The sequence below is a fragment of the Excalfactoria chinensis genome, chromosome 2 (genome assembly GCF_039878825.1).
Source record: "Excalfactoria chinensis isolate bCotChi1 chromosome 2, bCotChi1.hap2, whole genome shotgun sequence".
NCBI classification, from domain to species: Eukaryota; Metazoa; Chordata; class Aves; order Galliformes; family Phasianidae; genus Excalfactoria; species Excalfactoria chinensis.
The window spans coordinates 39959774-39975208 of NC_092826.1; the positions used below are offsets into that span (position 1 = coordinate 39959774).

At 41.3% G+C, this 15435-nt stretch overlaps 1 protein-coding gene across 8 annotated transcripts in view; it reads right to left on the reverse strand.

Annotated features, from left to right (window-relative positions):
* Positions 1-485: 485 nt before the first annotated feature.
* DTNA (dystrobrevin alpha) overlaps positions 486-15435 on the reverse strand; it is a 219347-nt gene continuing 204397 nt past the window's right edge. For all 8 annotated transcript variants that reach the window (XM_072330605.1, XM_072330607.1, XM_072330610.1 and 5 more), the window contains 5 exons: positions 14218-14307; positions 13343-13511; positions 12432-12564; positions 9069-9115; positions 486-3987 (listed from right to left, as the gene is read on the reverse strand). In XM_072330605.1, coding sequence (XP_072186706.1) covers positions 9098-9115; positions 12432-12564; positions 13343-13511; positions 14218-14307 — 410 coding nt within the window. In that variant the 3' untranslated portion in view covers positions 486-3987; positions 9069-9097. The remainder of the gene's footprint in view (positions 3988-9068; positions 9116-12431; positions 12565-13342; positions 13512-14217; positions 14308-15435) is intronic.

A 15435-nucleotide genomic window follows, 5' to 3' on the forward strand; every position in this document is an offset into this window, starting at 1 on the left:
AAATACAGCAAACTGAGATTAAGCATGGATAAAGCAGAGTTATCCTCGTGAGCCAACAATATGTCATCACATATTAAAACTCTGAGAATACGAATTTGGTCTGGGATTGCGGAGGCAAAGTTCAGAGTATCTGGCAAATAGTTCACAATGTAAAATGATCACCTTTACTGAAGAACGCCACCGTGCAGACAGGGGAATTAGGGCAAATAAACCTCACTGATTTATAGGTTACCACAGCAGGAAGCTCGGAAGGAGGAGACTGAGTTTTATCCACTTCTCAGATACCGGGCTATTTCACTTTGCGATAAGAATTACAGGATATTTTTGACACACTGATAGCACTTTCATTCTAAGAGAGCCTGCTCTGGTGTAATTAACTAGACAGCTAGTGAGGGCTGCTTGCAGCACCACAGGGGAACTATAGGAAACACCTATCCTTGGGCTCTATGGGCTTTTGCAACCAAAACAAGCCACAAACACGATGCTCCATACGTTAGTTTTAAAAATCTTTTTAATGAAGAAATAATTCCATTCCAAAATATAGACACACAATTAAATAGTTTAATCACTTCAAAATATAACATGTCCCCAGTAGGTTCCAACACACACACACAAAACAATACTTAACAGCAATACAAAAAAACCCATACAATAGCAGTTCTGTTACAATACCAATGAATATTGTGACATCTTTAGTGTCTCCGTATCTGTCTCAAGTGGTGTCAAGTACAGTAGTTTTAAAAACGTCTTGCAGTTAGTAGCCTCAAGATGTAACTCTTCGTACATTTGGTTTTGGTTCAAAGGTAAAAATGCCCTTTGCCTTCAGGACACAGTGGAGCGCTCGTTGTTTGCAGCTCCGTCTGCTGAATTGAACCAACGTGATTACAGCAACCCGAGGTTGCAATATTTACAAAGTCTATCTACAGCAATTGCCAAGAACCAATAAAGATGGGAGAAGATGACCAAAAGTAAAGGCAGACACACATGATAAATCATCATGATGCAACAATTTGGCTCATGCATATAAGAAAATACATATTATATCACAACAAAGGCCACACACCTTTTTATGCAGTTTAGTTAACATTACTACTTACAGACAACCCATTCACCACCTTCGCTTTGGACATTCGAGGACCCTATACGTCTTCACATCCCTGTCTCCTGAATCCATACCACTGGTTCCCTCCAGTGACAGTAAAAACCACCCAGAGTTTTGACTGCTGTGGTGGGCCATTGGGAGCTAAGAAAAGACCCCCGCCGAGGACCTCTTCTGTAACTCTGTTTGCTTTAATGACCGCAAACCACAATCAAAATAATATTCAACAAGCAGACAAAGACCAGCTGGGTGAATATGTAGCCAGCCTGACAGTTGGGAAATGCTTAAAATAGATGTTTGGAGAGCCGAGTGAGGGGTGCTTCATCTCGGAGCTCCAGGGCGACAGGGACCGAGAGCTCTGCTGGGGATGGCCCCACTGACACCAGCCTGACAGAAAGGCGTGCGTTCCCCAGCTTCGCTCATTGCTCCTAGTCCGGAAACCCTTGCGATGGATTTATTCTACCGTGTCTATTTTAAGCATAGTGATAATGATCACAGACATGAAGATGACGGGAAGGAGCTACTACTCTGGGTACAGTTAAACATGACATGGGTTGAATTAGTCAGCCATTGCACATAGCTGTGCTCTAACTTGTTTGTTCTATCCCTGTTCAGGAAATGTTCAACCGGAATCCTGAGCTGACAGCAACATCTACAGTTTCACTGGAGTAGCTCTAAATGTGGAGTGCTAGGCACTAGTGGAGGCTCACCCATTCCTGAGAGGAGGCTGGAGGAGGGGCATCAGGATACGGGGCCAGCCTTGACAGGCTGGCACATATCCCAGGGAAAGGACCAGTGGCTGCGGAAGTGAAAAGTTTACACGAGGGTATCTGGATGCCTCAGAATCTGTCTGGATGTCTGAGACCAAGCCCAGATATGCAAGGAGGTATGGATAAAAGATCTGCATAAGCGATAATGCGATATGAAAGTGAAAGATGGCAGCAGCTCTTTGATACAGATACTCATCCCCCTAACACATTGTGCCCAAGGAAACAGCCATAAGCCTGGAGAGTGCATGAAAGCAGCAAGTCAACAGGGCTGAGCTACACAGCAATCTCATGTAAATATGGCAGCACACATCCACGTAACCACGAGAGAGAGGACAGACAAACCATGTTCACCTGCTCCAGATCGGTAACTGATCACTTGCTGTAGGCAAACTGTGCTGGTGTGAAATACCTGTATGAAATGTTGCTGTTCTCAGGGCTGCTACACAGTGTCACTTTGGGAGCAGCGACGTTGTACGGGTGCAGTAAAGTTACATCTGCCCAGAGGTCGTCCCAGGTTAATGCACTGTGCTTCTCCATTGCGCTGACGCTCCCGCCCTGCTTCTGGTCTAGCTGTCCCTGGGCTGGCTCCAGGGACACAGCTTTAGAACTAGTCACAATCCATGGCCTGCCATACAGGTGCAAGCTTTATTCCCAAGCAACATGCTGTGTGGGGGATATTCCAGCTATTTTGTGTCTGTCCCTGCTCAGAACTGTCCCTTTGGTTTGCAGTAACAGCTGAGCAAACACTTCTTAGCTAGCAGTCTCACTTCCTAATCCCAAACAGCCGGATATGTCCCCTTTCTCCTGAAATGCCTTTACACTTGAGTTACAAAAATGGACAACACTCCAATTCTGCAAGTGTTGGCCCGTCCTTTCGAGAAAACCTACCGCTTCTCCTGTGTTTTCCACTGATAGTTAATTCTCCATCCAGCTCTGAAAGAGTCTCACCACGCATTTCCAAGAGTGCATGCAGAACATCTGGTGGCTGGCTAAGGCAATACACATTCGGAAATCAAAAGAGAACAGTTGCAAGCGCACTTTAAGCCTGTACATTTAAAGCTGAAGGCCTCAAAATAACGTAATGGGGCGGGTAAGTCGGAGGGGCAGAGGAATGGAAAGAGACGATTTGTTGAACACATGCTTACTAAAGCTAAAACATCAATGAAACAATACCGTGGAAGATTATACATAACATCAGTCAGTTCAGGGATCTTATGGCACCTGTGGTTTATAAACAGCTTTAGTAACGAGTATTTCAAAACATAGTTCACAGTTTTAAGAAGATCTGTGCTGATTTAAAAACTAGATTCTATATCATTTGAATGTCACCTTTTGTATATGGTATCTATTTGGAAAAAAAATATTTACACTAACTTCTATGGCTGATTTGTTAGATTATTTTGAAAGAAACATTCCTAAGTTACACATTAGCCCTAAATTAGAGATTTTTAAAATCGTTACTATTAGTTATCTTATCATTATGGGTTTAGTACATTTTGTATAAGCCTTAATTGAAAGACTTGCAAACAAATTGCAAATATAGTCCGGTACTTTGATTTTTGGGCTACTAGATATATACACACTCAGGAGTATAACCATTCTGCGTTAATGCGTAATCGCAGCTCTTTATTTCTTCCGTGGAAAAGAAAATGTACAGTGTATAGTAAACCAATCCACTAAAATCTCAAAGTATTCAGAAATCAAATTTCCATCTATAAACAGCATCGTCATTGTAAACTGAACAGGTTCAATATCATGTGCAAAGGGTTTATGTGAGTTATTAATACTGCCATCCTTTGTAACAGCAGTATGCACTTCAGTCTGTACTCTTCACTGGTAATGAGCCATGTTACAGAAGATGTAGCTAATATAAGTTAGCTTTAAATGAAAGTCTTTTGTCAAAACACACATCTACAAACTACAACTCTTAGAACAAAAGTACTGTGCTACAGTCCTCAGAACTTAGTTATGTGATTTTTTTGTCAAGAGACGCTGCACCTCTTGGTTCCATTCTTCTGTGAAGTTTGCAGCTAAGCTTTCCTCATCATCTGTCCGAAAGCAGCTCTCCTCATCATCAGTTCTTACGTAGCTCTCGTTGTCTGTTGGGCTGCAGCTTGCCTGGTGAGAAATGTTTGGGGAAACTCTTAAAAAAGAGCCAGTGGAAGACACTGCATGTGTGTACACAGCCATGCAAGCACACCTACAAGTGGAGTGAGAATAAGCTGCTTGACAGAGAAAGGGAGGAGCTGGACAACTCTTGTGGCTATGGATGAAACAATCAAAAAGAAAAAGTAATTCTGCCCAGGTGAGTCACAGAATTGATCCTAGAGTCATTAAGGTTGGGAAAGACCACCGAGATTTCATAGGTCATCCATGAGCCCATCCCCACCATGCTGACTAGCCCACATCTCTCAGTGCCACATCCACATGGTTTGTGAACACCTCCGGGGCAGTGACTTCTCCACTGTCCTGGGCAGCCTGTGCCACCGCAGCACTGCTCTTCTGGAGAAGAATTATTCCTAATATACAACCTGAACCTCCACTGGGACAACGTAAGGCCATTCCCTCTAGTCCAACTGCTGTTACCAGGAAGAAGAGGCTGACCTTACCTTGCCACAACCTCCTTTCAGGGCATTGCAGAGAGTGACAAGGTCTCCCCTGAGCCTCCCTGAGCCTCCTCTTCTTACCATGGTGAGAAGACTGTTCGGAGTTTTTCATATAGGATACAGGGGTAACTGACATTAACACAATTTTGCTGATCTTTCCACTTCCCCTTCCATTTTACCCTTACAGTTTTCTCTACCATGGATTATTCCCCTTGAGCGCAGAGTCCTGAGCCACTCCATTAACAGCCACTTGCCAGTTGCCACCATGAGCCTCCACTTGTGAAAATATCCCACCCCCATTAAGGCTTGGGTAGATTTTACTATGACTAAGAAGAAATGCGGTTACTTCAGAGGGCAATTCTGGGTGCAACACATCATAAGCAGCCCGGAATCACTGTCACGCCAATTTATTCTTTTGTTATCTCCTGAAGAACAACTAAATATCTTATTCAGCTGATAACGAAAAATGCTCAGTAGGCAACCAAGGCTCCCCGTGAACTACATCAGGACCTGCAACCATTTTCTTTCGGCATATCTATCCTAAAGACACTCTATTCTCATCCCCTTTCAGTCTTCTTGATCAGCCTGAGATCACCAGTTCACACTGCATGAGATCTGACAGTAACGGCATAAAAGACCAAACCCCACCGACATGAATTCTTTTCTACTCAGTTCAGGAATAAAGCTGGTCTACCAGATGAGAGAAGAAATGCAAGTGGTTTCAGCAAAGAAGAATTAAATGAAACCCGATGAATCAAGAAAGGTCAGGTAATTTAGCTTACTTCTTCTTCCTAGCACCATTTGATTGTATTAATTATTCAAGGACAAATGCTTCCATCTGATTCCTTAATATCTAAGTGAGTCAAATGCTATGATGATCTTAATTTAGTATCTCCCTGTGTCAGGCAGTTACAGAAGACTTAACGTTAACATTCTGTTGATGAATGAAAAGGAAACTTGCTTTGCAAGTGTAATGAGGGGCTCACAAAGAATTTCTGACGTGTATTTTAAGCAACAGGTTTTAAAAATCAGGCATGCATCTGCACCACTTAATTGTGCAAACTAATTTGGAAAGCTTCATAAATGAACACCTTTGATCAACCAAAAGCCATGGCACAGGTCAGTTCTCAGCTGTGTGAGACTAATTTTTACTGAATCAATTTAAAGGTTAGGTAAATGCAGGTACATCTCATACTTCTTGAAGGAATCTTTATAACCATAAGTGTAAAGCAAGAATGGCTTTTGAACGTTGGACACATGAGGATGCGCTGATGGCACTGACAAGAAGCTACTTTTGTTTCTAATTTTCTGGATAAACCACTTTTTGAGTGGGAAGAGGGTTTTCCACATTCTTTCATGACTTGTCTCTGTTTCACGTCCAGCATCGTGAAAGAGAAGTTTCCGTAAAAGAAAAAATGAGCACCGATGAACCTCACAACTCCAAATTGATGGTAGCGTTTTGGAAATGCCAGAATCAATTCCAATTTGTCATATTATAAAAGCTGTTTCTCAGTCTTTTTTACAACCGACTCCACAGGCTCTTTTCTGCTATGTATCATTCAGAGATTTTCAAAACACATTCCTCTCACTTGTGTAATTTTAAAACTCAGTTAAAAAAAACTAAAGCTTCTACTTCACAGTTAACTTGGTCACAGTTCTCTTACAGCTTTTTTACACCTACACGCTATGAAGAGGAGGATTTAAGAAGAAAAAATAAAGAGGAGAAACAAAATATAGCTTACAAAGTAGCACACAGTTTTAGAAGTGCTGTGCTGCCAGCCTCCTGTCATTTTCAAATGGGATGGCTCACAAAGTGCTGTTTTTTTATGCATTTCTTCAGTAAGACAAAAACCAAAACAACTAAAAGAGTCACTGAATCAAATGGTTTTGCTAGTGGATTATGCCTTATTGATGTGATTAGTTCATTCAGAGTTTGTAATCTGCATCTCCATCACTGCATCACTTTCTTATGAAGAGAGGGTTGAAGAAATTGGGCTTGCTTATCCTCAGGCAGGGTCAGAAAGGGCGGATCAGTTAGCATTGTCTGGGGGGTAGTTAAATGATAACGAAGCCAAAATCTGCTTGATAGTGATAGACTATACAAAAAAGACAAACTGCATTTTGGGTGGTTTGCGTTGGACTTTGGGGTAAAACAAATCACGAGGAGGGAGGTGATACACTGGCACAGGATGCCCTGAGAGGTGGTGAAATCTCCATCCAGGGAGGTCTTCAAGTTTTGATAGACAAAGCTATGATTGACAGGATCCCATGCTGGAACTGGGCCTCCAGAGGGCCCAACCAAACAGAGCATCTGTACCTCTATGAGCTCCTGAGCTTCTGGCTTGAAGCCCATGCTAGGAATGAGCCTTAGTGCATGAGCTTTAAATCACAGAACCACAGAATGGCTCGAGTTGGAAGAGACCTTAAAAATCATCCAGTTTCAAACCCCCTGCCATGGGCAGGGCCGCCAACCACTAGAAGCAATCAGTCAGCACTGACTGGAAGTGTTTCGGATCAGGGCACGGCTGGGAAATGTGGTGAAAAGCTCCGGCAGTGGGCAGAGCAAATGTGGAAACCAGACATCCAGTAACTGTGGGCCAGTAACTTAACCTGGACCCTGGGCTACAGGTCCTTTATTTCATCTTTCCTGAACAGTAAATGGCCAGATCTACATTGCAAAGGGCTGAAAATGTCATTGGCCAGTGAAATGCAGGTTTGCTCTCAAATCTTACATCTCGTCCTGAAAAAAAAAGAGATACAAGGCTGTTATGCCTCCACAGCACTTCAACAAGTCATCTGTCACAGCCCTTTGGCCCTTTGGCCCACAGCCCTTCTCTGGTGCACACCAGGCAGGCTGTACTGTCACACCATCTTCTAAGACCTGTGGGTTTTCTCACTCGGTGGTCAGCAATGTTTATAATCACTGCTGATAAACATGAGAACAGAGTTGGCAAAAAAGGGAAAAGGTAAGAAGAATTTAATAGTCCTGCTCACAAAGAATTCTGACCTGGAAAAACAGTGAACAATCGATTATTTTTTTTAGTGGTGTCTTCTTAACAAAAAGTTGAGACAACCTGGAGGTTTTGTATCTGAGAAATTTCAGCCTGTTTCCATACAAACCCTTCAGTCACCTCTACAATGGAACGTGTCACCCCAAGCCACCCAAACACCGGAATAATCTGTTTGATAAGGTTATGAATGAGTGAAAGGTTTTAGAGGAGAAATGGAACTAAGTCTTCTGCATGAACCATTATATTTTTTTGTCAACAGAGAAATGTCATCATAGTAAAACAAACTGACAATGAAACCTCTAAGACTCTACTCTGAACTTCTTGGGCAAAATAATGCCAAGGCTGTATTCTGAGATATTCCCAGTGCTGGCTATGAACCAGCTCAGATCCATTAATTAATTCATTAATTCTATTAAGAATGAACCAAGCGCTATTCAAGCGCATTTAGCATACAAAATAAACTCAAAACATGATTAAATTATATATTAAGTATTACTCAAACCAGTTGATCTCTTGGGATCTTGTTATACCAGGTGCTTTTTCAAAATCAATTCTGGAGAACTGAACGTTAGCACTTTTAAAAAAGCAAATGCAAATAGAATACAATCAAGTGACATCGACGTTGCTTATCCATGGCTGATAAATAAGGAACTGAACAAAAGCCCATGGCTGGCCATCAGAGGCAATGTCACTCATATGATGCTATAATAAATTGATACGATCCCCTCCCAGCTGGCTTTCTGTCTCATACATAAAGGCAATACTTTTCCTTGGAAGTCAGAAAAGCAGACCACAGCTTCAGATGAGGCAAGAAGTAAGCCTGTGGTCTCCCATTTCCCAGGGAAATGTTCAGAATAACAGGCTGCTTTGTAAAAATAGTCTGTGTCTATGTTTCCAAGTAAAAATGCAATGACTGAATTTGGCATTAAACTCAGTGAGGCTGACACGTGTGAAGAACATGACCTGAAAATGGGCCAGCAGGGAACTTATAAACTATCCCGCTTTATCTCTGAATTGCCAGACTCCAGCTAGTACATGGGTACCTTGCACTTTGCACCGGGGCACTTTAAACCTCTGCAACACATCTGAAGACACCTCTACAATTAAGCAGCTGGTGAATTGCTTTCTTTGATGTTTGCCTAACTCCTGTTTCCCACGCTACAGCAGATGTTCTGGTCTCGCCAGAAATGATTTATTTCAGTTATACTAGGAAGACTCAACCACTGCAAGAAATAAACTCAGGTCTCCTGAAATCCTGAAATCTCTGATTTCTTATCTTCTGTATATGCTTCCTTTGCACTGCCTAATATACTTGTCATCATCCCCAGAAACTAAAACTCTGCATTCTCACTTCTGTGGCCAACAGATGGAAAAGATGAAAAGGGCAGTGGCATAACATGAGCCTTTGGTTCCAAATGGATTATTAGAAATGATTTGGTGACATTTTTAGACATTCTAATACAGGTTAAAAGAAGAAAGCAACAGCATCATCACGTACACTTGGTAATACAAGATGCTTTGCAACTGCAATACATTACGAGGATTCATTCCAAACATTCTTCTAAATTATAATGATACTTACTTGAGAGGAGAGAGAGAAGGATATTGCACTCAACTTTGCAAACTGACCTGCAGATAACAAAGGATAGAAAACAAGAACATGACAAATTAAGCCAGTGAGCAGCCAGGTAGTGTATTATTCTGAAGAAAGCCATGCACAAGCCTAGAAATACAGGCTGTAATTATGGACCCAGAAAACAAACCCAACGGAAAGTGCTCTACACAACACATCCAGTAAAAGACTGTAACAAGAACACAACTGCTAACAGAAGCGGGAGCATCAGCAGTGTTAGCATTTACACTTGTGTACTAACTGTGATTTTCCTGGTACAAATAGTTGTTATTTACAACATGCTTCAGAAAAAGAGAGAAAGAAACCTGCTTTGAGGTTCCCTGTCCCAGATTCCCTTGTGCGTCCTAAGTGCCCTGCTCACTTTACTAATTTAGAGTTTCGCCTGAAAATCTTGGTTGAAGACAAGGTGACACAAAATAACAAGAGTGGGTTTTGACCAACCATTTTCCATGCGAGGCTACATCTACACATTTTTCTAAATGTGCTGCTTTTACAAAAAGTGAGATGTTTAATGAGGTAAGAACTCTTGCCACATTGTTACCATTCAGTAACCTCAGTAGGAGTTCTCCCTTGCAGATCATCTCAGCTGACAACTGCATTACGACAGCTACAGCCACCAGTTAATTTGTTTGCTATCCAGATGAATTCAGTGCACATGCAAGTACAAACAGTAAAATAGCCTATAATAAACTCCAATGGCTGGATGAACAAGGAGAATAGTTCACCTGGCCACTGTTCAGTAGGATACCCTAAAAACAATAAGTGCAAAGCAAGCTGCGGCTTTGTCTTTAGGAAGTACCAGTGACAACAGTGGAAAAAGGAATAGCATAATAAAATACCACAAATCAGCTGCATAGCACAGAGAGCAAGCCAAAGCAAAAGCATATGTCTTAGGAGCAATATGTGATATTATCCAACCACCTCCCAGTCATCCTAGTGCTTCCTACTGTATTCATACATAATTTTGCTCGCTTAAACATCTTCCATAACCAAAAGGGCATCAGATATTATAGAAAGGACTTCTCACACACATTACATACTTTGGATCTGCGGTTATCAACTAGAAATAGTTTTTACTTATAAGTTACTGCTATCAAATAATTGCCTGATAGGAGCTCTCAACATGACAGACAGTGGAGTACAGTACAAAATTTCTTTTGGAAAAATTCTCTGAAATGGAACTTGTCTAGAATAAGGATTTTCTATTGCCTTAGTGAACACATTTCTGTTCATCTCGGTGTAGTCTTGGCTCACCTATGCTTCAGTTTTATTCTGACACCATCAGGGAGATCTCCTCCCCTTCTGTGAATGTTGTTGAAAGACAGTACTATTTTTGACCGGAGCAAGAGAAACATCCAGGTCTATTTAGCAACACTTGCAACTTCTACTACACAAGGAATACCCTTATTTTGCATTATACTCGATGCACTCTGTTTTGTGCATGCACAAAATGTAACTTGTGTGTCATGTAACACCATTACTGTATACTGTACTTCCATAGTGTAATCCAATTTCAGCCAAATTGGACTATCACCCCTTCCACAAAAAGAATTTTTACCACCAATAATAACATTTATTATTTGGTGCTTGATAGTTTGCTGCCTTAGTATATATATCCCATAACAATACTGCTGCTGCTGTCATCATGTCCCTAGTGACCTTTGCAATTCAATGAGTTTTGGCAAGTTACCACGAGCCTGTAGCAGACTGAGGCAAACAAGGCCCCCCAAAATGCTCATCAACCTCAAAATTACCCGCAATTTTGATATGAAACAATGAACTTTTTAAGAATAATTAATTCTAGCAGCTTTGCAGAAGAGGCAACTACAAGAACTGTCATTTTTTATTAGGCCAAGAGCCTGTCAGTCCTGGGATCTTGTCTTCAAAGTGACCACCAGTAGGCACTACAGAAAAACTACCAGCAAATCTCCCGTCTAGAAGGTGCTTTTGAATCTGATTTCTGCACAGTTGGTCTCTCAGTAACAGCTACATCCCTTCTTTTATTTATTTCTTTACTGCACATTTATATTTTTGTTCTCTGTTACACTCTATAGTGGTGAGATCCATATTTTAATTGATCACCATCTGGGAAAATACTTACTCTTGCTTCAAACCTACTCCTTAGTAACTGAATTGGGTATGCCCTAATAGAAACACTACTACTATCATTACTACAAGATGTGAGTTTTATATTAGTACGATCCAAATCAGAATAACTTAAAAAATTGTGATAGTTTACTACAGCAGGCAGAAATGGAGACTGCTGGGCAGGCAGGACAGGATATCTACAGAATTCCAGGCCTCTCTGTCAAATTAGCTTTTCTCGAATTCTCAAACAGACGCCCTTTGAAAACTTCCTCAGGGGGTATTTAATGACAAATCCCCAGGCTCCACTATACTAGATGCTTACTGAATACTTGGTTCTCTAGGATATAATTCATTCCAGACCCTCTCCTCCCTTCCAGATTCTGAAAATGACAATGACACACAGACTGTATTTAAACTTCAGTTCAGAGTGGAGAAACCATTATAAATGTTTTCAACTACTGGTGGAAAACTAAATATAACAAGAGCTCGGCTTAATACCACAAACCAGCCTCTGTGGTATGGAGCATGGAGGTCTAAACGATGTAGGCAAAACTGGCAGAGAACAAGGTGAGACCTGAGGGCCTTGGTAAGGATAAGGACTATGGTTGTGTGCCTCAGGGGTGGTCCTTCTGGGCATGCACAGAAGCTAGATTCACACATGCCTACAGAAGAGAACAGTAGCAGTTTTCAGAATTTTGGAGTTTTTGGAAAGGCTGAGAGACCTGGGCCTACTCAGCCTACAGAACAGAAGACAGGGAATCTGATCAATGTTTATAAATATCTAAAGTGTGGGAGGCATCTGGATGAGGACAGACTCTTTTCTGTGGTGCATAGTGATACAACACGGAGCAATGGTCAAAAACTGGAACACAGGAAGTTCCACACAAATATGTGGACAAGCTTCTTTACAATGAGGGTGACAGAGCACAGGAACAGGCTGCCCAGAATGGTTGTGGAGTCTCCTTTGGAGATATTCAAGATACATCTAGATGCCTACATGTGTGACCTACTGAAGGGAATCTGCATCAGCAGGTGGTTGGACATGATGGTCTCTGAAGGTCCCTTCCAGGCCCTGCAACTCCATTATTATTTGAATATGGCTGCTCTAGTAACTGAGAAGAGATCACACCCTAGGGCCCAGGACAGGATAACAAGGGCTCTGGGCAGCTCTGGAATGTAATTGTTTCTTGTTTATGGAGTGGTATGGTCAGCTCCTTTTCTCACCTGGTACGCCTCATCCTGCAGCTTCTGCTTCAGGTACTCCTCCATCTTCAGTTCATTCTCCAGCTGGCGGACAGAGTCATTCTCATAATTTTCATCATCTGCTCTGACAAAAGGATCTCCGTCTTCTGTAACCCTAAAGACGATCATTCATAAACAGGCTCCTGAGATGAGTGACATTCAGAATGAATACAACCTCCCTTTATTGCAAAGTTTGAGGACAGTGGGAAACCCTTGCTCCAGCACCATTTACCACCAGGTAAAAATGTCCTGGAAGTGGAAAACATTGCTGTTATTTACCCTCTCCAATGGTCTTGTATTGATGAGGTAGACCAAAGGGTATATTCTGCTGAAGGTGTTTCGGGTGTATGGAAATAAGTCCTCAACAACTACTTTGAGAGTAAAATAACAAGTAAGAGATAGAACTAAAAATAACTGGAAGGATGCCTATTGATAAGATTCTGGTTCTAAAAATAAATTGGTCTGTTGATCAATTGAGTTGGTCAATAAAAAAGCATCCTGTCTTCCCCAGAAAAAAAAAAAAAAACAAACACCAAAAAAACACTATTTCTTTTTTCAGTGTGCTCCAGAAGGCTCTTAGGTCTGGATAAGCAGGGATTGGGATTGCAGAGCATATTAAGGGGCACAGCTGTCCCACAGTCTCCCCACTGCCCAATTGTCCCAGAGTTGACATGAGACATCTCACACCTGAAGGCATCCTAAGTTCTGTCCTTTCAAGTGTACTTACTTGAGAACAGTAGCTTACTACTGTCTATTCATAAAGCTGTCCTCATTTGGATTTAGGCTTTTTTGGGTATTCAAGTAGTTGAGAGGGTGAGAAAATATTTCATGCTGCATATTTTCTTCAGTAGAAAAAGAGTGAGATTACAAAGGTGAATCGAGCAGGTACCCACATGTCACTGCGCATGGATCCAGTGGCAGCAGCACTATGGATGTATCCTGGCTTCCGGGCATGGATCTGTGCAAGGAAAGCCTTCTCAGATGTTGGAGATGGAACAAGGTCATCAAAATGAGTCCGTCCAAATTCAGAATCCACGTTGCTTTCTGTCTCACTGCCCACTTCTGTGAAAGCAAAGTTGAGAGATGTTTCCATTTAACTTTCACGAGATCAAGTGTACCAGTCTATTCCTCTAAACCTTTCTCTGTCTTTCCAGCTTAGGATGGTCAACTCATCACAGTGAATGCAGTAGAACATAGAATACATTTCTATATGTATCTGTAGATCTGACTGTCTTCTTCTTGTGGCGGGACAGAATAGTGAAGCTTTTGCTTACTTAGCTTATTAGGTAGGATATCTTTATGAGTATACTATATACTGCATTCTACATCAGTTTCTACATATTCTGTATTGACTGAAATTTCTAAAGACTGAAATTCCTCTTCCATGCCACCCCAGTCATCTCTCTAAATGGAAACTTCTCTTTATGGAATGGAAAGTTGACATCAACCAGGGTGCTTTCACAGCCACTGATCAAGTTTTCTCTCAGGTACAACCATTCCCTGAAAAGGCCATTTCCCTAAGAAACAAGGGGCAAACTTCTCAATGAATTTTTGTTGCATTCAGCTGTATCTTTACAACCATGGCTTTCAAAACTCCTGAATTCTGAAACTGTTATTTGGAGACTTCTTTTTCTATAAGCATAAGAAGCTTTGAAACTACATTATACTGCTTTCTTTGTTGGTCTGTGTGCTCTTAGCTCTCATTTTTTACAAATATATATATGAAACATCAGTGTGTTGACTATCCACCCTCTTCAGCCTCACGCACCAGAATTTAGTTCTTTTACCAAAGAAGACATCGTGTTGGTGATTGAATCTGCTGCCACCAGCAAATCATTTCTTAAGTTTCGCCTTGCACCTGAAGCAAGAGACAGACAAAACAGTGTTAATATTCTTCACAAGACACATATTTTCCTGTTCAAAGCAGTTTTAACCCTGCTTGAAAACTGCCATTGTGGTGATTCACGGTATCAAAGACCTCACGAGGGACACGTGCAGAAGAGTTCTCTGCAGAATGGCCTCATTTACTTATGCTGTATGCAAGAGCAGAAGCCTACCCTCATGCTTCATTTAATCACAATGCCAGATATGTGGAGATTATTCATTGCCATCAAGCTTGCATTTGTGCGGTGGCACCAGCAGACCAGGTCTGGAAGATTAAATCCAGCGTGAACTCATTTAAAATGTCTGTGGGGGAGGAGGAAAGAAATGAAGTGTTTTCTATAAGTTCCCACAGTTCTGTTTAATGACACCATTATTGCTAGATATTTGCCAGATAATTATGGCAAATGTTGAAGAAACACACTTGACCTCATCAAGATTGATATGGATTTTCCTACTCTGCTCCCTCTCAGCCTCTGCTCTGGCTGAAGGACTTTTTTGTATATTTCATAATTTACTTTTTTTTTTTTTTTAATAAAAGAAGCACTATTGCCTCTCTTAACAGCCCCAGGCTGCTTTTAAACTCTTTTTAATAATGAATCTAGAAGTGCTTCCCCGCTGGACCTGGCAATATTCCCTTAATCATTAATCATGGAGGATTCTTGTGAGCTGCATGAAAAACTCCTTCCCTAGGAGCAGGCTGTTGGTAACGTATGCTTCACTCCCTCAGATCCCAAACATAGCTCCTATTGTGGCCGAATAATCAGTATATCCCACAGAACCTCGTATCTTCCAGACTGATTTATTCACAGGAACGTGTGGGATTCAATTGCTGTAGATTCTTCAGAATGGGTTGAACGTAAAATAACATATTTAAAAAGCTCCAAACCCTAACGTTTTTTTCCTACTCCTTTATTTTAATTTTGTTATTTTTAATATACCGCTGTTAGCAGATGATTCCTGGAGTGTAAATCAAAGTGGTTAATCTCTCTCTCACACACAAACACTCAGATATCCAACTCCCTCCCTAGAGCTGTCTTGGATTTATATCTCTAAACTGTGGCAAACTCTACAGAGAAAAAAAGCAAGAGAAATGGTGCTTTAG